The sequence below is a fragment of the Coregonus lavaretus genome (genome assembly GCF_964263955.1).
Source record: "Coregonus lavaretus genome assembly, chromosome: 9".
Taxonomy (NCBI): Eukaryota; Metazoa; Chordata; class Actinopteri; order Salmoniformes; family Salmonidae; genus Coregonus; species Coregonus lavaretus.
The window spans coordinates 34,256,765-34,281,712 of NC_139996.1; the positions used below are offsets into that span (position 1 = coordinate 34,256,765).

A 24,948-nucleotide genomic window follows, 5' to 3' on the forward strand; every position below is an offset into this window, starting at 1 on the left:
AAATAGTGTGTTTTTGTAGATGTATTCTCCTAACTCACGACCCACCTTTCACATGCCCAGGGACAACTTTGGGTCCCAACCCAAAGTTTAAGAAACCCTGGCCAAGAGAAAATCACAGGGAGGGAGAAATTGCACAAGGTATGAAAAAGATAGATTTATTTAATGACCAAATAAAACAAAAAGCAAAATAATGATGGGACCAGCAACAGTACTACGTATCCACAGAGATGTTTGGCTTTGTGTCGCCCACTCCTCAAACTGAATGTAGACAGACAGACTGACAAACGAAGAAAAAAATCTAACTTACAAAATAAAACACATTGAAGTCTTAGAAAGAACGACACAATTTATCTACAAACACTGAAGATTAGCCACAAGGTTACAGCCTTATTCATTCATTAAAAGTCCATACAAAAAATGATAATTATGATGACAATAGCCATTGAATAATAACAATAATATTATAACTGTATAAATTGTCCCCATTTCTGGTCAGATATTCAGTGGTTTAGGCTAAAACCGTTGGACTCCAGAGAGAGACCAAACTAGCTTCTTCTCAGCCAATGTCTGTGCACACAATACCGGGGGAGGACAGAACAAAAAATCCAAAACAATAAATGGAACTCAAAGAAAAGTTTGATTCCCCATCTTCCCTCAAATAGACTCCTCCCACTCCCAGTTTCCCACCATGTCTATCCCCTGAGCCCCTTCTGCCAGCTTCCCTCTGCAAAGAAAGAAATATGGCAAACTGAGCCCACCTGTTGAAGTGTTCACTCCACAGGTGTGCTCTGGGTTCAAGGGGCAATGCTGGATTATTCTCAGAAAGTTAAAGTAAAAAAAAAAAAGATACCTTTACTTTAGTTATATAATTAATATTGTAATGAAGCTTAAAATTGAATCCCAGGGATAGAGTTCCATTGTTTTCATCAATCTAACCGATCTGAACGTTCTAAATCACATTGTTCGAAGACAACAGGTTCCCTGGGAAAGATCTTGCCCCCCCCCCCCCCCTCCCTCCAAACCCCCCCAGGTACAACTCCAGGTGTCCTGTAGTGTCTGAAATGTGTCCGAGTATGTGTGAGTGTGTGTGTGAGTGTGTGAGAGTGAGAAAGATGGAGAAAGTGTGTGTTAGTGGCTGTCCACCTGACAGTCCTCAGCACATGGATATGGTGACGTTGATGCCCAGGTTACCGTTCTCAGCGAACAGCTGCGCGATGGAGGTGTCAAACACTAGGCAGTCGCTGTTCATAATGGCCGTGGCGATGCCCTCGTGGATGGAGCGGGGCGTGGCCTCCCAGGTGAGCCGTCGCCGATGCCCGTTGAGCTCCAGGCGGTAGGCAAAGTTTTCTGCCTGCTTCCGCGTGCCGATCAGCTGCACGATGGCAAAGAACTGCTGGTGGCCGTCGTACTTCTCCTGCTTCTCCAGGACCAGCATAAAGTGGAAGCCGAAGCAGGATTGCATCATGACCCAGTCCACTGCCCCAGGCAGGTTAATGTCCGTGGCTAGGAACACTATGTCCTCGCCCTGCAGCGTGGTGATGGATTTGTGCTGGTGCATGAGGTGGGGCATGACCGCATCCAACGAGCCCTGCCACTTACAGGAGGCCCCTGGGCAGGGGCAGGAGTACGGCCGGAACTCACACAGCTCCTCGTGCTCCGCCTTGTCTGTGTGGGGCAGCGTCACCTCGCAGCCCGACGACGCATACTTGCAGGGGAACAGCACAGAGTTGGCCACCTTCTCCATGGCCAGGTTCCGGATGGAGCCCAGCGGGCCCCGGCAGGTGGGGCAGCAGGTGAGCTTGGGCCGGCAGTTGCTGCAGACCAGGTGGCCGCTCTGGCACTGCAGGATGGGGGGCAACACATAGTCGAAGCAGACGGGGCACTCAAACAGGCTGGCCAGGTCGCTGTTAGAGGCCGTAGTGCCAGACAGGGTGGGGACGCGCTGGGAGGGGGCACACTTGGAGGTTCCTGTGGGCAGCGCTGTGGCGGTCTGGCGACTCATTTCTGTAGAGAAACACAGGGAGAACACAGGTTAAAGAGAGACACACACACCGGGATAATAAATGAACTATACATTTGGTGTGGAGACAGGAGAATAGGTGAAAGTAGTGCGAGGACAAACGTAATAGTTTGCATGAGAGGCTTGACCAATCACAGATTCTTAAACAATAGTCATGGTTCATTCACATGCGCAAAGGTCATGTGGGCTTTATGTTATAAACTACAAATGTTCTACTGAAGCATGTCATGTAACAATTTCAAAAGGAATGTGATTGTGTGTAGAACAATTTGATGATCTAGTACAGGGGTATTAAACTCTTACCCTACGAGGTCCAGACTACTGCTGGTTCTCTGTTCTACCTGATAATTAATTGCACCCACCTGGTGTCCCAGGTCTAAATCAGTCCCTGATTAGAGGGGAATATATTTTTTTTAAAGCAGTGGAACTGGCTTCAAGGCCCAGAATTGAATTTGAGGGATCTAGTATCTTGGAAAGACTAACATCATGCTTTATTTTTATGTGATTACTGTTCATTTGCACTGGTAGTTCACTGGCAACTTCCTTCTATTCAAACAGGATGAGAGGGTAGGGTAAACATAGTTACACTCAGTGCAAAGAAAAGTCTAAACAGGCTGAAGAGAAAAAAAAAAAAAACAGAAGGGTACATAATGTATATGCAGCATACAGTGCATTCGGAAAGTATTCAGACCCCTTGACTTTTTCCATCTTTTGTTATGTTACAGCCTTATTCTAAAATGGATAAAATTGTCACCCCCCCCCCCCCCCCCCTCAATCTAAAGACAATACCCCACAATGACAAGGCAAAAACAGGTTTAGACATTTTTGCAAATGTATAAATAAATACAAACGGAAATATCACATTTACATAAGTATTCAGACCCTTTCCTCAGTAAATTGTTGAAGCACCTTTAGCAGCGATTATAGCCTTGAGTCTTCTTGGGTATGATGCTAAAAGCTTGGCACACCTGTATTGGGGGAGTCTCTCCCATTCTTCTCTACAGATCCTCTCAAGCGCTGTCAGGTTGGATGGGGAGTGTCGTTGCACAGCTATTTTCAGGTCTCTCCAGAGGTGTTTGATCGGGTTCAAGTCCGGGCTCTGGTTGGGCAACTCAAGGACATTCAGAGACTTGTCCCGAAGCCACTCCTGCGTTGTCTTGGCTGTGTGCTTATGGTCATTGTCCTGTTGGAAGGTGAACCTTCGCCCCCAGTCAGAGGTCCTGAGCAGGTTTTCATCAAGGATCTCTCTGTACTTTGCTCTGTTAATCTTTCCCTTGGCATTCAGGCCAAAGATATCAATCTGGGTTTCATCAGACCAGAGAATCTTGTTTCTCATGGTCTGAGAGTCCTTTAGGTGCCTTTTGGCAAACTCCAAGCTGGCTGTCATGTGCCTTTCACTGAGGAGAGGCTTCCGTCTGGCCACTCTACCATAAAGGCCTGATTGGTGGAGTGCTGCAGAGATGGTTGTCCTTCTGGAAGGTTCTCCCATCTCCACAAAGGAACTCTGGAGCTCTGTAAGAGTGACCATCGGGTTCTTGGTCAGAGGTGACAAAGGCCCTTCTCCCCCTATTGCTCAGTTTGGCTGGGTGGCCAGCTTTAGGAAGAGTCTTGGTGGTTCCAAACTTCTTCCATTGTCTCTGAGCTCTACGGACAATTCCTACAACCTCATGGCTTGGTTTTTGCTCTGACATTTTATTTGTCACATGCGCCGAATACAACAGGTGTAGACCTTACAGTGAAAAGTTTACTTACAAGCCCTTAACCAACAATGCAGTTTTAAAGAAAGAATAATAAAAAGTATTTGATCCCCTGCTGATTTTGTACGTTTGCCCACTGACAAAGAAATGATCAGTCTATAATTTTAATGGTAGGTTTATTTGAACAGTGAGAGACAGAATAACAACAAATAAAACCAGAAAAACGCATGTCAAAAATGTTATGAATTGATTTGCATTTTAATAAGGGAAATAAGTATTTGATCCCCTCTCAATCAGAAAGATTTCTGGCTCCCAGGTGTCTTTTATACAGGTACCGAGCTGAGATTAGGAACACACCCTTAAAGGGAGTGCTCCTAATCTCAGCTTGTTACCTGTATAAAAGACACCTGTCCACAGAAGCATTCAATCAATCAGATTCCAAACTCTCCACCATGGCCAAGACCAAAGAACTCTCCAAGGATGTCAGGGACAAGATTGTAGACCTACACAAGGCTGGAATGGGTTACAAGACCATCGGCAAGCAGCTTGGTGAGAAGGTGACAACAGTTGGTGCGAATATTCGCAAATGGAAGAAACATAAAATAACTGTCAATCTCCCTCGGGCTAGGGCTCCATGCAAGATCTCACCTCGTGGAGTTGCAATGATTATGGGAACGGTGAGGAATCAGCCCAGAACTACACAGGAGGATCTTGTCAATGATCTCAAGGCAGCTGGGACCATAGTCACCAAGAAAACGATTGGTAACACACTACGTCGTGAAGGACTGAAATCCTGCAGCGCCCGCAAGGTCCCCCTGCTCAAGAAAGCACATATACATGCCCGTCTGAAGTTTGCCAATGAACATCTGAATGATTCAGAGGAGAACTGGGTGAAAGTGTTGTGGTCAGATGAGACCAACATCAAGCTCTTTGGCATCAACTCAACTCGGCGTGTTTGGAGGAGGAGGAATGCTGCCTATGACCCCAAGAACACCATCCCCACCGTAAAACATGGAGGTGGAAACATTATGCTTTGGGGGTGTTTTTCTGCTAAGGGGAAAGGACAACTTCACCGCATCAAAAGGGACGATGGACGGGGCCATGTACCGTCAAATCTTGGGTGAGAACCTCCTTCCCTTAGCCAGGGCATTGAAAATGGGTCGTGGATGGGTATTCCAGCATGACAATGACCCAAAACACATGGCCAAGGCAACAAAGGAGTGGCTCATGAAGAAGCACATTAAGGTCCTGGAGTGGCCTAGCCAGTCTCCAGACCTTAATCCCATAGAAAATCTGTGGAGTTAGCTGAAGGTTCAAGTTGCCAAACGTCAGCCTCGAAACCTTAAATGACTTGGAGAAGATCTGCAAAGAGGAGTGGGACAAAATCCCTCCTGAGATGTGTGCAAACCTGGTGGCCAACTACAAGAAACGCCTGACCTCTGTGATTGCCAACAAGGGTTTTGCCACCAAGTACTAAGTCATGTTTTGCAGAGGGGTCAAATACTTATTTCCCTTATTAAAATGCAAATCAATTTATAACATTTTTGACATGCGTTTTTCTGGATTTTTGTTGTTGTTATTCTGTCTCTCACTGTTCAAATAAACCTACCATTAAAATGATAGACTGATAATTTCTTTGTCAGTGGGCAAAAGTACAAAATCAGCAGGGGATCAAATACTTTTTCCCCCTCACTGTATATATAAAAATAACAAATAATTAAAGAGCAGCAGTAAAAATAACAATAGCGAGTCAATGTGCGGGGGCACCGGTTAGTCGAGGTAATATGTACATGTAGGTAGAGTTATTAAAGTGACTATGCATAGATAATAAACAGAGAGTAGCAGCAGCGTAAAAGGGGCAGGGCAATACAAATAGTCTGGGTAGCCATTTGATTAGATGTTCAGGAGTCTTATGGCTTGGGGGTAGAAGCTGTTTAGAAGCCTCTTGGACCTAGACTTGGCGCTCCGGTACCGCACAGTCAACTGTGGGACCTTTATATAGACATGTGTTTGCCTTTCCAAATGTCCAATCAATTGAATTTACCACAGGTGGACTCCAATCAAGTTGTAGAAACATAAAGGATGATCAATGGAAACAGGATGCACCTGAGCTCAATTTGGAGTCTCATAGCAAAGGGTCTGAATACTTATGTAAATAAGGCATCTGTTTTAGTTATACATTTGCAAACATTTCTAAAAACCTGTTTTCGCTTAGTCATTATGGGGTAGTGTGTAGATTGAGGAAAAACAATTATTTAATCCATTTTAGAATAAGGCTGTAACGTAACAAAATGTAGAAAAAGTCAAAGGGTCTGAATACTTTCTGAATGCACTGTATACTGTAGATCCCATGGACTTACTACGATCAATGAATACCTGACTAAAACAAACAGTAATGGCGATAGCTGTAGAGAGGTAGACTGAGACATGCGCTAGATTTCATATTCTCCATGTCGAGCCCCATGCCAAGTAAATGAACAGCGATATATGGTCAGGCATTTGGGCCTCTAGGAAGATGTGTGTTTTCACTGATTGTTGACATCCAGAGAGAAAACGGCATGTTCCTCCCATAGCACAGCCCCAGTACAGTGGGCTGGCTGGGGCCTCCAGGCAGGCAGCCCTATACACTGATGGGCCTTTTCCCTCCCTCCCTCTGAGGGTCAGCCTGGAGGTTCTGTGATATGCCCATCTGTCTATAAAGCCTGACCAGCGAAGGGCAAGCACAGAGCTTGGGAGCTATTTCTGGCCCAGGAGAGCAACACAGATTAATGGTCGCATAAAAAAAGGAAAGATTCCATTCGGCAATGTGGACTAGGATTGATGCGAGAGCAGAGTACTAGCTTGCTTCCTGTCAGCTGTTCCCATAGTAACAGGCTGCGGTTGAGGGCTTTGTGGATGGGACGGCCCGCCGAGTGGAGGGAGGGCTTGATTTTCCCTGGGCCTGGCAGGAGCTGGGTGTGACTCACCCCTGGCCCTGCTGCTTTATATAACCCACAGCACAGCTCAGAGACTGGGAGACAGGCAGGAAGACAGCCATGATGGGGCACTATGCTCCAGCCAAAAAAGACATGGGAAATGGAGGGAAGCAAGGAAAGGGAGAGGGGGCAGACTGGGCAGCAGGGCTGTGCGTGTAGGTGTCATTAAGGCTGCCTGTAAACACATCTGCTCTGATAAAGCTCCACCTATTTATGGGCCTTTTAGCGAGCTGCTCTGGATACACAAGCAACAACTGTGGACCAAATTAGCACAGAACACAACATGGCAAAGCCAAGACTAGTAGGGCTAAAACAAGAGCTATGTGTGGGTGCTGAGAAAGCAGCTTGTTGAGATGGAACAATTGCAATTGGCTACTGTCTGGGCTGTAAGTGTGTGAGGTTTAGTAAGTGGGCATGAGTGAGCCCTTTAGCAAGAAGTCTGCAGTGACGGTAACAGTATCTGCCTGTGTGTGTGTTGCTGCAGCCTGCGTGAAGGCAGTGATGTGCTCCAGAGCAACAGCAGAAAAGGGAGATGCAGACAGCTCTTTAGTCTGTCTCCTGGAGGCTTTGGCACCAGCAGCCTCCTCTATTTTATTCCCTCATCCCAGTCTGTGCTGCCTGCCAGTGTCTGGCTGGATGCAGACTAGTGTTGTCACGATACCAGAATTGACTTCGATATCAGGTTTAGTATCACAACACTCGATACCACTGCAAAAAATGGCATATTAGCCAGTCACAGAATGACACTTGATCCAGACAGATAAACTCAGCTACTGCTCTGTTCAATCGTTGGGCATCTTGAGATCAGTATCATTACATTTGAAAAAAAGATTTACATCAATTATTTTCTTACGCCAGTCATGTTTGACAAATACAATGAAGGATAATTAACAACTGTTAAATAGCCATCACTAGCCGGGTACCACCCGGCTACTCAACCCTGCACCTTTGAGGCTGCTGCCCTATCTACATAGACATGGAATCACTGGCCACTTTAAATAATGGAACACTAGTCACTTTAATAATGTTTACTACTCATCTCATATGTACAGTTGAAGTCAGATACCTTAGCCAAATACATTTAAACTCAGTTTTTCACAATTCCTGACATTTAATCCTAGTAAAAATTCCCTGTCTTAGGTCAGTTAGGATCACCACTTTATTTTAAGAATGTGAAATGTCAGAATAATAGTAGAGAGAATGATTTATTTCAGCTTTTATTTCTTTCATCACATTCCCAGTGGGTCAGAAGTTTACATACACTCAATTAGTATTTTGTAGCATTGCCTTTAAATTGTTTAACTTGGGTCAAACGTGTCAGGTAGCCTTCCACAAGCTTCCCATAATAAGTTGGGTGAATTTTGGCCCATTCCTCCTGACAGAGCTGGTGTAACTGAGTCAGGTTTGTAGGCCTCCTTGCTCGCACATGCTTTTTCAGTTCTGCCCACAAATGTTCTATAGGATTGAGGTCAGGGCTTTGATGGCCTCTCCAATACCTTGACTTCGTTGTCCTTAAGACATTTTGCCACAACTTTGGAAGTATGCTTGGGGTCATTGTCCATTTGGAAGACCCATTTGCAACCAAGCTTTAACTTCCTGACTGATGTCTTGAGATGTTGCTTCAATATATCCACATCATTTTCCTTCCTCATGATGCCATCTATTTTGTGAAGTGCACCAGTCCCTCCTGCAGCAAAGCACCCCCACAGCATGATGCTGCCACCCCCGTGCTTCACGGTTGGGATGGTGTTCTTTGGCTTGCAAGCACCCCCTTTTTCCTCCAAACATAACAATGGTCATTATGGCCAAACAGTTCAATTTTTGTTTCATCAGACCAGAAGACATTTCTCCAAAAAGTACGATCTTTGTCCCCACGTGCAGTTGCAAACCGTAGTCTGGCTTTTTTATGGCGGCTTTGGAGCAGTGGCTTCTTCCTTGCTGAGCGGCCTGTCAGGTTATGTTGATATAGGACTCGTTTTACTGTGGATTTTCGCACCAAAGTACGTTCATCTCTAGGAGACATAACGCGTCTCCTTCCTGAGCGGTATGAAGGCTGCGTGGTCCCATGGTGTTTATATTTGCATACTATTGTTTGTACAGATGAACGTGGTACCTTCAGGCGTTTGGAAATTGCTCCCAAGGATGAACCAGACTTGTGGAGGTCTACAATTATTTTTCTGAGGTCTTGGCTGATTTCTTTAGATTTTCTCATGATGTCAAGCAAAGAGGCACTGAGTTTGAAGGTAGGCCTTGAAATACAGTACACCTCAAATTGACTCAAATTATGTCAATTCGCCTATCAGAAGCCATGACATCATTTTTTGGAATTTTCCAAGCTGTTTAAAGGCACCGTCAACTTAGTGTATGTAAACTTCTGACCCACTGGAATTGTGATACAATAAGTGAAATAATCTGTCTGTAAATAATTGTTGGAAAAATTACTTGTGTCATGCACAAAGTAGATGTCCTAACCGACTTGCCAAAACTATAGTTTGTTAACAAGAAATTTGTGGAGTGGTTGAAAAACAGCTTTTAATGACTCCAACCTAAGTGTATGTAAACTTACGACTTCAACTGTATATACTGTATTCTATTCTATTTAGTCAATGCCACTCCGACATTGCTCGTCCTAATATTTATATATTTCTTAATTCCATTATTTACTTTTAGATTTGTGTATTGTTAGATCCTAGCTCCAACAGTGCAGTAGTAACACAAGCATTTCGCTACACCCGCAATAACATCTGCTAAATATGTATGTGACCAATACAATTTGATTTTACAGACAATAGGTTGGGATTCGGTTGCGTTCGGACTCTCTCCTCCCATCCCGTGTGTTGGGAAGCTGGGGTGAATGGCACACGAGGAGGAGAGGCTCAATATGTCCCTCCAGATGGAGAGGAGTTGATTACTAAACCAGCTCAGGGTGATGGCCTCTCCTCAGTCTACCAATCACACTCACCGGGCCTTCATTAGATGACCTCTACAATCCTCCAAACACCTCCCCTGCTTTATCAAACAAGCTGCTTCCCTTGGGTTAACCCAAACACACACAGAAACACAAGAGAAAGAAAATGTTGCTTGCCTTCGTCCATAAGATTCCCAAATAAGGCTTTCTTCTTCTCTTGAAATGTGGGTAACTCTGAAAGGGGAGAGAGAAAATAGAGGTTAACTAGTGGAGTAAAAACAAAAACAAATCAAGTAAAATGGAGCCGAGGTAGCCATAGAAACACATCAATCAGCATCACTGCAGTCTCAGAGTTCTGTAAAGGCCCATATGCCCACCTTCTGTTCTCTGCAGGGCAACCATTCAGGGCCGGTCATGGTCAACAGTTCTAGCTATAGTATGAAGGTGGACATGTGTTGGGGACTGACTCAGACCTGCCCAAACATCACCGATACAAATTAAGTGTTGTTAAATCAGTGAGCTGTGGAAACAAAAATGCCATGGCTAGAGCGCTAATACTGGAAACCCACAGCTTTTATCATGCAATGGGTTAACAACACTAATGCAAAGTACATTACATGAAGCATCGATTTCCCCCTTTAGTCTATTCTCAGCACAACCTTTAAGCCTACTATCACATTACAACAACTAGAACTGGTTACATCCTAGCTAACTGACACTAACATTTAAATATTTTTACTAAAATCAGTCCACTGATTGAGGTCTTGATTGTGGTCCTCTGTTACTCAGTTGGTAGAGCATGGCGCTTGCAACGCCAGGACAGTGGGTTTGATGCCCGGGGACCACCTGCACGTAAAATGTATGCACACATGACTAAGCTGCATTGGATAAAAGCTTCTGCTAAATGGCATATATGATTAATATTGATCCACATTTCTGCACAGAACTCATGTCAGATCTTTTGTTTGATCATTTAGGCTACTTCCGGTCTAGCCCATTTGTTGAATCATGTCTTTGAGTGAGGGTAAATCTATGAATTCACGTCACTACCCCGTTAAAATATGACTTATCTAGGATGACGGCCGGTAAGGAGCACCAGAAACTAGCAGATGTAGGCTAAACCCAAAACAAACACTATTATGTGCTTCAGCAGCAGCCTCCTCCATGCAGGCGCCTGGCTTTGAGTCAGCGTGGCCTAGGAGAGGAGAGGTGGAGAGTCTCAGCCTGCCCCCCTACTGTAAACTCCGACTGCTGTTTACTGTCAAACACGCCGTCTGCATGTGCCCTCCACACACACTGCTGCAGGGGAGAGGAACACACACACACACACCACTTTAAAGCACTCCAATAAAGTGCCGTAACATCCAAAACACAACAAAGAGGGAACAGATTGACAGAGTTGGCAACCATGACAATTGTTTGGTATGTTTGTACAGAGGGTCAGAAAACCAAATGCATTTCTACTTAACACAAACATGCCATTCTTTGTTCTCCACTCATGTCCAGTCTCACACCCCTGCATACACAAAGTATATAAAAAATTCCCTGCCCTTAGGATCTGCAGTGCCTTGCAGAAAACAAAGCCATGACTGGACAGATGTCAACACCGGTAGGTATTTTATGACACCACAATTGCACCCCAGGTATAGGAGGAGCAAGGGGAAGGGGGGGGGGGGGCAAACATTCCATTCCAACAGACATTCTCACGGTAAATGAGCAGGGGAATATTTATGAGCCACCGAGTGTGCAAATAGGAAAATGTTACCTTTAGGTTTGTTGGCGGTTGTTCTAGCAGCTATGCACGTGAAGAGCTTGAGCACCCCCTTCCATGAGTTCATGGGCTGAACATTAGCTCTGCCCGACATAGGGAGAGTGTGAGGGAACTCTTCATTGCGATTTTTCCATAGAAACAAAAACAGCCCATAACCGAGAGCAGATCCTTTCCGGTCACTCTCCCTCTCTCTAGGGCTCTACTTAAACCCCCATCGGAAAACAGATGTACTACTGCACTCAGAGCCTGGGGGTCCAGGGCCAGACACCTTGGCGGGCTGGACGCCTCAAACAGAGCCAGACACTCCGATTCAGGCACTTCTTTCACCAGCACGGCAGAGGGCAGGAGGCTGGAGTCTTAAGAGCCAAAAATCCTCTTTTAAGTGCAGCCCAGGAAAAGGCCAAGGAAGGGTGGAGGAGCCACGGGTCGGAGGGGGACAAATAGAGAAGAAAAAAAATAAACACGTAGCTGTAATCCAGGAATGTTACAAGTATATCCAGCTCCCAGAGCCTAGCAGGCAGCGGCCTGCCCAGCCAGGGAAAGAAATGGAGCACGTTGAAGAGGAAGCTAAGGAAAACACTGGCAGTCTCCTTCTCCTGAAAGTGCAGTCAAACCCTGGTGTAAGTAACCACTCCCTACTGTATCCTCTGAGTGATCCAGTCAGTCAGTGGAGAAGTCAGCCGCTCCAGGCAGAGAGAGGGGGGGGGGGGGGGGATCTCCCAGGCAGGCAGTAGGGTGAAACAGACAGTCCTGGCTAAGCACCACAGAGCAGTCCCCCTTGCCTGACGCCTGCACTGCTCCCTGTAGGCTAAGGAGTCCAATGACTGGAGAGCGCATGCTCACGCTCTCCCCCACCCTCTTTCTCCCTTCTGAGGAGTGGGGCCCTTCTCCTGGGCTCAGCCCTTCTCAGATTACAGCTCCACCTCCAGTAGGGCTGACACCATCCTGCCTGCCTGCCTCCCTCCCTTCCTCTGACCACGCAGCCTAGACAAAGAAACTGGAGAGAGAGTCGAGAGCCGGAGAACACACAAGTACTGTTACTTACACTCAGTGACCCCCGGTCCCATAACAGCCTCACAGTGGAGTGGACACCCTAATCGCAAACACAGGTCAGAGTATACATTACAAATGCACAGCACAATGTTCAGAGTGGATAGCAAAAACACTACATAAACTCTTAACACACACAAGTCATGGACAGGGCTGTGACGGTCATGGAATTTTGGATGACTTATTGGTCAGCTAAATGACCGCGGTCACCGTTAACTGTTCGAATATTGTTTTGTAATTTAAAAAAATTTAAACACATTTTCTCCTCTGATCCTGAATCCATGCACTGCTACTGCAGGGAGGGGGATGTTGCCCAGGCAACTATAGACTCATTTGCTACAACACCTCGCTTGTTTCAGCAAGGAGCAACAAAGTTTGATCACGTTGTACAGCAGAAACTGACACAAACTGCACAAATTCCCGGCCGTCCCATCTTCAGTCAGTGGTTTGTTCCACACACACACAAAAAACTGGTTCTGATGGTTATTTTATTCTCATGATGGTCTTCGCCCATAACTGTTGGGTACACAGTTATATGGTAATTATGCCAGCCCTAGTCATGGAATGTGGAAATGTAACCGTTGTAGCTACTGTCTAATCCAAATAGACTTCCAATTAACTTATTCAGAGACATGCCCGGTCTTTGAGAGCAAAGTGAAACATCAGTATGACCAAAGTCAATCCTTAGAAGTCAAAGTACAGGTAGTCAGACCATTGGTCTCTCAATCATTCAGACCATCTAACTTAGACCAAACGTGTTGAAATAGGTTTCAGCAACAGGTATGATGGTATATCGTAAATTCTCTCATTAAGTGCTAGAACAGCAACAATACTTTACCATCTATTTCTATACTGACCTCATTACCAACCTAACAATACTAATAAACTGTCAATAAACTAGGCAGAAGGCACATTAACTGCACTTTCCTCCCCTCCCTGAATAATATTTGAAAGTGAGGTACTTGCTAGATTGTGATAAGACTGCTAGGTGAGACAAAGTAAGATGAATGCACTAATGTAAGTCGCTCTGGATAAGAGTGTTTGCTAAAATGTATTACAAACAGAGGTATTCTAACTACTAAAAACAGCTGGATATTCTTTGGCATCCTGCTACAGGCTGGTGAACAAAAGGTAACTCAAAGAGGCAGGTGCCAGGCAGAGCACATAAAACAGCAGTAGCAGCATGCAAAAGGGTAGCTCTTATGGTTGTTCTTACAGTATAATGACTATTAAAGCCACATTCACAGTCATTTGGATATAGCCTAGCCCTTGGTTTAAAAGAATATGACTAAAAAAACCTTTGTCAAGCTTATTGTTAAAAAGGGAGGGAAGTGGCACATGCATTTTGATCTTAATGACAGCAGTGTCATAATACACTGCTCAAAAAAATTAAGGGAACACTAAAATAACACATCCTAGATCTGAATGAATGAAATAATCTTATTAAATACTTTTTTCTTTACATAGTTGAATGTGCTGACAACAAAATCACACAAAAATGATCAATGGAAATCAAATGTATCAACCAATGGAGGTCTGGATTTGGAGTCACCCTCAAAATTAAAGTGGGAAACCACACTACAGTCTGATCCAACTTTGATGTAATGTCCTTAAAACAAGTCAAAATGAGGCTCAGTAGTGTGTGTGGCCTCCACGTGCCTGTATGACCTCCCTACAACGCCTGGGCATGCTCCTGATGAGGTGGTGGATGGTCTCCTGAGGGATCTCCTCCCAGACCTGGACTAAAGAATCCGCCAACTCCTGGACAGTCTGTGTTGCAACGTGGCGTTGGTGGATGGAGCGAGACATGATGTCCCAGATGTGCTCAATTGGATTCAGGTCTGGGGAACGGGCGGGCCAGTCCATAGCATCAATGCCTTCCTCTTGCAGGAACTGCTGACACACTCCAGCCACATGAGGTCTAGCATTAGGAGGAACCCAGGGCCAACCGCACCAGCATATGGTCTCACAAGGGGTCTGAGGATCTCATCTCGGTACCTAATGGCAGTCAGGCTACCTCTGGCGAGCACATGGAGGGCTGTGCGGCCCCCCAAAGAAATGCCACCCCACACCATGACTGACCCACCGCCAAACCAGTCATGCTGGAGGATGTTGCAGGCAGCAGAACGTTCTCCACGGCGTCTCCAGACTCTGTCACGTCTGTCACATGTGCTCAGTGTGAACCTGCTTTCATCTGTGAAGAGCACAGGGCGCCAGTGGCGAATTTGCCAATCTTGGTGTTCTCTGGCAAATGCCATACGTCCTGCACAGTGTTGGGCTGTAAGCATAACCCCCACCTGTGGACGTCAGGCCCTCATACCACCCTCATGGAGTCTGTTTCTGACCGTTTGAGCAGACACATGCACATTTGTGGCCTGCTGGAGGTCATTTTGCAGGGCTCTGGCAGTGCTCCTCCTTGCACAAAGGCGGAGGTAGCAGTCCTGCTGCTGGGTTGTTGCCCTCCTACGGCCTCCTCCACGTCTCCTGATGTACTGGCCTGTCTCCTGGTAGCGCCTCCATGCTCTGGACACTACGCTGACAGACACAGCAAACCTTCTTGCCACAGCTCGCATTGATGTGCCATCCTGGATGAGCTGCACTACCTGAGCCACTTGTGTGGGTTGTAGACTCCGTCTCATGCTACCACTAGAGTGAAAGCACCGCCAGCATTCAAAAGTGACCAAAACATCAGCCAGGAAGCATAGGAACTGAGAAGTGGTCTGTGGTCACCACCTGCAGAACCACTTCTTTATTGGGGGTGTCTTGCTAATTGCCTATAATTTCCACCTGTTGTCTATTCCATTTGCACAACAGCATGTGAAATTTATTGTCAATCAGTGTTGCTTCCTAAATGGACAGTTTGATTTCACAGAAGTGTGATTGACTTGGAGTTACATTGTGTTTAAGTGTTCCCTTTATTTTTTTGAGCAGTGTATTTAGGCTACATCCAAGCTGTAGACACCTGCAAAAGGACAGAATGCATAGGACTCACAGCCAGGAGGATGCAAAACAGGTTGCCCAGTGGAAATGTACCATGGTTCTGCCACAAAAAACACCTTGACAACAATACCGAGACAAAGACAGAAAGACACTTTGGCTGACAAAGGCATTGCAGTAGTCTGATCAGACAGAGGGGCCTAGCCTACTTTCACTCTTGAATGCATCCATGGAAACACACCATTCCATGTACACAGCTGCAGTGACAACCCAATCCACCTCCTCATAAAGCAAGCACAGGCAACCCTCCTACCATGGCAGAGCAAACCAATACAAAACAACAACTCATCTAGGAGCAAGAATAACACAAAGGAACTAATTGTTTACTGACAGAGCAGGAAACTACGCTGCCCACAAACATAGCCATTAGCCAAACACAGTTTCAGGTTGGAGAAACTCCTAACAGAACCTAGCTCTCACATTTCAACTGCAAAAATAGTAGCCTGCTTTGTGACACCCCCGTCGCAAAAATATAATAATAGTTTCCTATACGCAGAAGTTTGCTTATGGTTTGCTCAACCCCAGAAACAGAGTAGTTATTCACTCAACATCCTGGTAGACAAGAGCAGCCTGGGCAAAGCAGCCAACTCACCCTGGACAGAAGAGCATTATTAGCAGAAGCATGTGTTGCCGTGGAGACGTTACATTGAGGGTTGGAATCTGAAGGCAGAAACACCCACCTTCAAACATCCAGCCCGCTCTTCTGCAAAACACACACACGTCCAGTAGCATGTTCATTAGGCCAATCTATGATGCAGGAGAGAGGGATTCTGCATCATAGATTGGCCTAAGAGCCAGTGAGTGAGTTACCAAACTGGACCTCCCGCTGCTAGAGACAGCTGTCAGCCTGTCACTATCTGGGTGTTACCATGTTCAATTCACTATGCATGTGCAGCTGCCAGCAAGTCAGGGAGCGACAAAGGACAGGCTACTACAGTCATGAAAACAGGCAGTCAGCCATTTAATTTATTAAACCAAGGCCAGACATAACACACCATCAATACTGGCAGTTTTTGGTGCATTTTTTCCAACCAACAGAGGTCTGAAACATTAGTCCTAAAAATAAGATTGTTAGGCTAAGTAAAATCACACAAACATAATACAAAGACAAGGTTCTCTGTCGTAGCTGATACATTGGACATGAGATGGATGCAGTGCACAATTACATCCAATCAAGGACGTAAGGAAATCAGAAAAAGTATTTGCAGAATTGTATCAACAAATCACAACAATAGCACGATTGGCAAATAGCTCCTTTGAATGACCAGTTTCCTTGAAATACGTAGACATGTAGCTACAGAATGTACACCTGATAATGTGATATAACCAAAGATCTTTGGTATCCCTTACTGGGCGTTACAGGTTGGCCTATACCAAAACTTTGGCATAGATTTTAACTAACCTGGTATTGGAGATACAGGTTTGGCTGAATCGAACGAAGATGGTGTCTTTTAAAATGTATGTGTCCAGTTGCAGGTGGTTCGTTTTAATTTAGAAAATAAATAAAATGTTTTTCTCCATGAAGTAATCCAACAATGTGTACGCCACCATCTTGTCGATTTCAAATCTTCCATCACCCCTGATCGAGACAGGTCAGTGTCATGACATGCAGCACTTTGGGGTGGACCCACCTGTTTCAATCAAAGAGAGAAGATTTGAAAATACAAGATGGTGACGTACACATTTTTGGATTACGTCATGGAGCAAAAAAACTGATTTTAATAAATTATATATATATTGTTTTATCTAACGATCCACCTGCAACTAGACATTAACATTTTAGAACATACACTACATCGCCAAAAGTATGTGGAAACCCCTTCAAATTAGTGGATTCGGCTATTCAGCCACAGCCATGGCTGACAGGTGTATAAAATTGAGCACACCGCCATGCAATCTCCATAGACAAACATTGTCAGTAGAACGGCCTGTACTGAAGAGCTCAGTGACTTTCAACTTAGCACCATCATAGGATGCCACCTTTCCAACAAGTCAGTTCGTCAAATTTCTGCCCTGCTAGAGCTGCCCCGGTCAACTGTAAGTGCTGTTATTGTTGAAATGTCTAGGAGCAACAACTGCTCAGCCGCGAAGTGGTAGGCCACACAAGCTCACAGAACGGGACTGCCGAGTGCTGAAGCGCATAGCATGTAAAAAATTGTCTTCCCTCGGTTGCAACACTCACTACAGAGTTCCAAACTGTCTCTGGAAGCAACGTCAGCACAAGAACTGTTCGTCTGGAGCTACATGAAATGGGTTTCCATGGCCGAGCAGCCGCACACAAGCCTAAGATCACCATGCGCAATGCCAAGCGTCGGCTGGAGTGGTGTAAAGCTCGCCGCCATTGGTCTCTGGAGAAGTGGAAATGCGTTCTCTGGAGTGATGAATCAAGCTTCACCATCTGGCAGTCCGACCGACTAATCTGGGTTTGGCGGATGCCAGGAGAAGGCAACCTGCCCCAATGCATAGTGCCAACTGTAAAGTTTGGTGGAGGAGGAGTAATTGTCTGGGGCTGTTTTTCACGGTTCGGGCTAGGCCGCTTAAGTTCCAGTGAAGGGAAATCTTAACACTACAGCATACAACGACATTCTAGACGATTCTGTGCTTCCAACTTTGTGGCAACAGTTTGGGGAAGGCCCTTTCCTGTTCCAGCATGACAATGCCCCCGTGCACAAAGCGAGGTCCATACAGAAATGGTTTGTCGAGATCGGTGGAAGAACTTGACTGGCCTGCACAGAGCCCTGACCTCAACCCCATCAAACCCCTTTGGGATTAATTGGAACGCCAACTGCGAGCCAGGCCTAATCGCCCAACCTCACTAATGCTTGTGGCTGAATGGAAGCAAGTCCTTGCAGAAATGTTCCAACATGTAGTGGAAAGCCTTCCCAGAAGAGTGGAGGCTGTTACAGCAGTAAAGGGGGGACCATGATTTTGGAATGAGATGTTCAACGAGCATATGTCCACATAATTTTGGTCATATAGTGTATATTTATATTCCCGCGTGGTGCAGTGGTTTAAGGCACTGCATCGCAGTGCTAGCTGTGCCACTAGAGATCCTGGTTCGAATTCAGGCTCTGTCGTAGCCGGCCGCGACCGGGAGACCCATGGGGCGGCGCACAATTGCCGTGCGGTAGCAGAGAGAACAGTCTATGACTAGGGTGGCTGGAGTCTTTGACCATTTTTAGGGCCTTCCTCTGACACCGCCTGGTATATAGGTCCTGGATGGCAGGAAGCTTGGCCCCAGTGATGTACTGGGCCGTACGCACTACCCTCTGTAGTACCTTGCGGTCGGAGGCAGAGCAGTCGCCATACCAGGCAGTGATGCAACCAGTCAGGATGCTCTCGATGGTGCAGCTGTAGAACTTTGAGGATCTGAGGACCCATGCCAAGTCTCCTGAGGGGGAATCTGCTTTGTCGTACCCTCTTCACGACAGTATTGGTGTGTTTGACCCATTATATAGTTTGTTGGTGATGTGGACACCAAGGAACTTGAAGCTCTCAACCTGTTCCACTTCAGCCCCGTCAATGAGAATGGGGGCGTGCTCAGTCTTCTTTTTTCCCCCTGTAGTCCACAATCATCTCCTTTGTCTTGATCACGTTGAGGGAGAGGTTATTATCCTGGCACCACACGACCAGGTCTCGGACCTCCTCCCTATAGGCTGTCTCATCGTTGTCGGTGATCAGGCCTACCACTGTTGTTGTCGGCAAACGATGGTGTTGGAGTCGTGCCTGGCCATGCAGTCATGGGTGAACAGGGAGTACAGGAGGGGCCCCCGTGTTGAGGATCAGCGTGGCAGATGTGTTGTTACCTACCCTTACCACCTGGGGGCGGTCCGTCAGGAAGTCCAGGATCCAGTTGCAGAGGGAGGTGTTTAGTCCCAGGATCCTTAGCTTAGTGATGAGCATTGAGGGCACTATGGTGTTGAACGCTGAGCTGTAATCAATGAATAGCATTCTCACATAGGTGTTCCTCTTGTCCAGGTGGGAAAGGGCAGTGTGGAGTGCAATAGAGATTGCATTATCTGTGGATCTGTTGGGGCGGTATGCAAATTGGAGTGGGTCTAGGGTTTCTGGGATAATGCTGTTGATGTGAGCCATGACCAGCCTTTCAAAGCACTTCATGGCTACAGACGTGAGTTCTATGGGTCGGTAGTCATTTAGTCAGGTTATCTTAGTGTTTTTGGGAACAGGGACTATGGTGGTCTGCTTGAAACATGTTGGTATTACAGACTCAGTAAGGGACATGTTGAAAATGTCAGTGAAGACATGCTGACCAACACTCTTAAAAACAATGTTGTATGATGGGAAATTAACCTAAACCACTCATACTTTCCAGGCATAGTTAATTTTTATATCACTCAAATATCCAATTACTGGTGGCATTTGAGAGACATATGGCGAGGCTACTCTCACGTACTGTATCTGAAATTACATGCTTACTGATCATGAAAAGCATGCTAAATCTGCACTATTGTTTTGCATGGAATTATCGTAAGTGTGTCGTTCTGACTATGCTCTTCAAGAGATCATGATATGCAAAACCAAATAATTAACATTTACTTCACAAGCCCTTGAACGGCACGGAGTTGTCAATGGTTTTAGAGGAGCTGGGGATCTCCTTGCCCCCAGCAGCCAAATCGAATGCTCTGCACCGTATGGTGATGTTTTATTGACAACGACCTGCTATATTTTCAGAGGAAAATATGCTATATTCTGATTTCAAGATTTATGCAGAAACACGGGATTAGGAATATAAAGTAAAGGTTGACAGAAGTGATGCTGCACCTGCCACATCTGATTGGACTAGTCTTCAATCAAATCAGGTTGGAACGCGCCCATTCATGTCAGCGTAACACTGACAAATTACATCGCTAAGTTAAGACATTTTCGACATTCAAAAAATTAGCAAACAAGTGTTAGGTTGCAAGGTAGGTATATTCAACAAACTAGCTATGAAGGCCCAGCCTCTGCGAACAAATCTGCTGAGACGATGTCGTCACCATAGCAAATGTATGCGCTAGCTACAACAAACAAATCAATTAAGCGCATTTGACTCGTTAGCTAGCAGCTAGTTAGCCAACATTGCTTCACAAAACCGCAAAATGTTCACTTGCTACGTAAACTAGGTAACGTTACCTGACAATTTCGGTAAATGGCATGAGTTGACAGCCAATTTTGGTATGGCATGGGAGCCAGCTTTCTTACTAGCTAGCTACTGTAACGTTAGCTAGTTGTTAAGTAGTGAATAGAGCGCGGCCTACCCGAATGTAGCCAATACTAGGCAGCTAGCTAACATTAGTTAGCTACTGTACTGTAGCTAGGTTAGATTACCTAGCTAGGTAATACAGCAAGGCCTCCTCTGTGATGAACGGAAGTATCACTTAACCGTCCACATATCTAGTTAGCTAGTTAACCAGTTCATTTAACGTTACCCAGCAGATCTAGTTTACGACGTCAAGTAGGTTACGTTAGCTATCTAACGTCACCTAAGATAGCTGAACTTGCTATTAAGAAGATGGCTAGCTAACTACGTTAGCTTGGCGTTAGCATCCGTGTTGTTTTTCGAGTACATCCCGGTAAAACATCCGCACTCCTTACCTTTGATTAAATATCCTTTTAATATTGTAGCTAGCTACCGCGACGTAATCCACAAGGGATTCCGCTCCAATTCTACAGTCCTTCACTCGTTAGCTACAGTGTTTCCACATTTGCGCTGTACTGGAGACGAGACGCCTATCGTCCAAGTACTCACCGGCCTCAGGACCGCGCACAGTTGTTGAAATAGTTTCTCACGAGAGCGCGCGCTTTAGCAACATGAATGCACTAATGGTTGTAGTAGGTGTCATGACAAAATCTCTACAGTTTTCAAACAGTAGCAGCTAATATGGTATTCGGCTTTATTTGTGAGCATAATCTACCACACTCTGCATTTACTTGGGCTACTAAACCACTCATTCTCCTGTAATGGAACCACTGTAATGTAAATTGGAAAGTGGAAATAAAAAAAGGCCTATGGCTATGCCGTGTTGGGTAGTCTACTTTCTAAATGTAATCCGTTAGTTACTAGTTACCTGTCCAAAATTGTAATCAGCAACGTAACTTTTGGATTACCCAAACTCAGTAATGTAATCTGATTACTTTCCCCTTAAGAGCATTAGAAGAGGACAAAAAGGATCCATCAAACACATTTGGTGTGTCATCATAGTGGTCTCTGACTTGTGGTCAGACTCACTCAGGTGCAACAAACTTAAACTTGCGGCTTTTTTCAATGCTGAATTGAATATCACTGAGAAAACAGAAAGGTGTCATAATGTATTTTTTCGACAAACATCCTCTCTGAATTTGAAAGTAATCCAAGTAATCATCTAGTTTTTCAAAAGTATCTGTAATCTGATTACAATAGTTTAGCTGTAATGTAACTGATTACATTTATAGTTTTATTTTATTTATTTCATGTAATCAGCTACTCCCCAACCCTGTGTGTAGGTCCTTGGGAAAGCATTAGAATTTACTCTGATCTGTATTTGAAAGTGTTCAACGCTGTAATCAGTTACGTTACCAGCAAAAATATTGTAATCAGATTACAGATACTTTTGAAAATCTAGATGATTACTTCTTGGATTTATTTTAAATTCAGAAAAGATGTTTGCGAAAAAATACATTATGACACCTTTCTGTTTTCTCAATTATATTCAATTCAGCATTGAAAAAAGGCACAAGTTTAAGTTTTGTTCCACCAGAGACCACTATGATGACACACCAAATGCGTTTGATGGATAATTTTTGTCTTCTTCTAATCCCTCTTCAGAGCAAAGTAATCCAAAAGGAACTGAAAGTAATCAGATTATGTTCTTGAGTTTGGGTAATGTAAAAGTTACGTTACTGATTACAATTTTGGACAGGTAACTAGTAACTAATGGATTATATTTAGAAAGTAACCTACCCAACACTGTCAGTTAGCCTACTATTATGACTCAGCTCAACCGGACTTCACCTATATGTTCAGAACACAAAGAACATTAGAGTCCAAGGTCAACAAAGACAGGTGGACTGAACCTCTCCCCCCTCTCCCACCCTCTCTCTGTCTTGTTTACTTGGTTTCAAGGAAATGCAAATGACTTACAAGTTTACTTCAAACAAAACAGAAGCCTCTGCAAGTGCAATACAGGTACTGTTAGTTAATGGAAGTTGGAACTCTTGGATCTTGGATCTGGAATTCATTGCACACTCTCATTTTATCATTATTTCTGTGCTCTTTCCAGCGAAAGAATTTGCCTGCTCAGCCACTGACAGGATATTACATCAGTGTTGGCAGCTTTGCAGCAGATGGATGGACTATAGTCGGAGGCTTTGTAACCCCTCCTTTGGCCTTGGCTTGAAAACCAGGTTATGAAGTGAGGAAAATACACTGAGAGGTCAGATCAGTGTGTACAGTTCATAGCCCTTTTAATCTGAATGAAGTGACACACAACAACAAAGATAATGAATAGCTTACTGTAGATACAATTCTGGTGACCTGGGGACAACGGCGGTGGTAACAAGTCTAGCGAATCTAAACATTCTTATTAGATCCAAGTTGACTGTGCACATAGTGCTGCTGCAAATATCTTTGGTTGTCTGCAACAACAAAACAAGCTGAACTGTGATGTTCCCCTCTGGATCCAATTTCTACATTTACATTTACGTTTAAGTCATTAGCAGACGCTCTTAGCGACTTACAAATTGGTGCATTCAACTTAGGATAGCCAGTGGGACAACCACTCCTTTTTTAATTTATTTTTATATTTTTTATATTTTTTTCATTTTTGAGGGGGGGGGGGGTAGAAGGATGTATTGAATCTACTACTAAACCTCTGGCCAAACAATGATCTCTGCAGCTTACCATAAAAGGCGTACATGGTCAATCCGATGTCTGCAGTGGCCATAAATAAATGCGATACAGCCTCTGCAGAAGTCAGAGCATTTATACTTCTTGCTAAGAGCTATTGTGAAAGAAGTTGTCAAGGAAGAGAGTTTGTGTTTATACTGGACCTCCCGCCCCCACCTACCGTCAACCAATCATGTCAATGTGGAGCTATACAGAGCCCTCCGCATTGTTACAACATTTGGGAGGCGCACGGCAATGTGATACGGCGCACAATTTGGCCTCTGCATGCCTCTGGAGGCTCCGCTATTGCATCACACCCTTGATATGGAGCCTCTGACCACATTTTCGGATCAAGCATGAATTTAGCCTTAAAATGCCTTAAAATGCTTTTGGGAAACCAGGCCCTGGAATGTTGATGGTATTTGAACATTCCTCCCTGGACAGAACAATGTTTTTTTTCTTGCTATGGTCAGGGCAGAACAGGAAGGAAGGCGTGCAGAGGGGTTTTATTGAATAAAATAATGGTCTTATTTCTTTCTGTACTCCAGCCTGGTGCTAATTTCATACCCTGGTCATGCTAGGTGGGAATTGGGGAGTAGAGGGTAAAGTGCAGCATCAATTGAGTTGGTCCATTCAAGATCTTGAATTTTTTTTTTGAGACTTTCGATAGTGTTAATGTTGACATGTTATTCCTCCATAGGTCAGTAAGTAGGGCCTAGTTACTCTACCTCGGCTTGTAAACAGAAACCACAAAGGCTTGCATAAGTTGCTGTTTGCATAATGAAGATGGTTGAGTAAAATACGTTTCTTACATAACTAAGACCTTTGAGGACAAGGGCTTCCCTGAAGAACTAGCCTATGAGGAAACCACTACAACTCCTGGCATTCAAAACATGGATGTATTGAATTTAGTACCTTGACAACCCAAATCTAGTAATGATCTTGTGTTGTTTTCAAAGGGATGGCAGTGATACAGCCTGGCTCTCTGACCTTAGCAAAACTGTTGCGTGTTGGAACAATGAGGCAATTAGCTACACTAATTACATTTACATTTAAGTCATTTAGCAGACGCTCTTATCCAGAGCGACTTACAAATTGGTGCATTCAACTTAGGATAGCCAGTGGGACAACCACCACTGGGGGAGGGGAGGGGAGGGAGGGAGGGAGGGGGGGGGGGTGTAGAAGGATTACTGTTATACTATTCCATGTATGAGCCAGACAGTGCATTCATGGTTCTCATCCAATTATAATGACAACTAAATTCCTTCCTCATGATGTCTAAACAAACTGATGCTCAAGCTCACCAGGCTAGATGAACCACCAAGACTGAATTAGCATTCTCATGAAGATACGTTTTGTAGAAATGAAATGTTACTAACTCCATTGACTGTTCCCTGATCAGCAGTCAATAAAGGATTCTGGACATGCCAGTTCAACCTGGACTCAGGGATAGAAATATAAATCTGTCTCCCTCCATTTAGTATGATATGTTACGTTTCGTATGGTATGTATTCATTTGTGGATGTCGATCATCCATTTCGTATGATATATCACGAATTACAATTCGTATATGTTACGAATTTGCAATATGTATGACATGTTATGAATTCCAATTTGTTGTGAAAAACGTTAGCTAGGTGGATAACGTTAGCTAGGTTAGGGGTTA

General features: G+C 44.7%; 1 protein-coding gene across 4 annotated transcripts; it reads right to left on the reverse strand.

Annotated features, from left to right (window-relative positions):
- Positions 1-129: 129 nt before the first annotated feature.
- On the reverse strand, positions 130-21,177 carry siah1 (siah E3 ubiquitin protein ligase 1). 4 transcript variants are annotated; one of them, XM_084168560.1, is made up of 4 exons: positions 21,014-21,164; positions 9,978-10,073; positions 9,778-9,834; positions 130-2,004 (listed from the first exon to the last, which is right to left on the reverse strand). In XM_084168560.1, the coding sequence occupies exons 2-4, from the start codon at positions 10,000-10,002 to the stop codon at positions 1,154-1,156; spliced, it is 933 nt and encodes a 310-aa protein (XP_084024686.1). In that variant the 5' UTR covers positions 10,003-10,073; positions 21,014-21,164; the 3' UTR covers positions 130-1,153. The 4 variants fall into 4 exon arrangements, with proteins under 4 accessions (XP_084024686.1, XP_084024688.1, XP_084024687.1 ...); XM_084168562.1 differs by lacking the exon at positions 9,978-10,073 and adding an exon at positions 16,821-17,049; XM_084168561.1 differs by lacking the exon at positions 9,978-10,073 and having other exon boundaries at positions 21,014-21,177.
- Between the last annotated feature and the right edge of the window lie 3,771 nt (positions 21,178-24,948).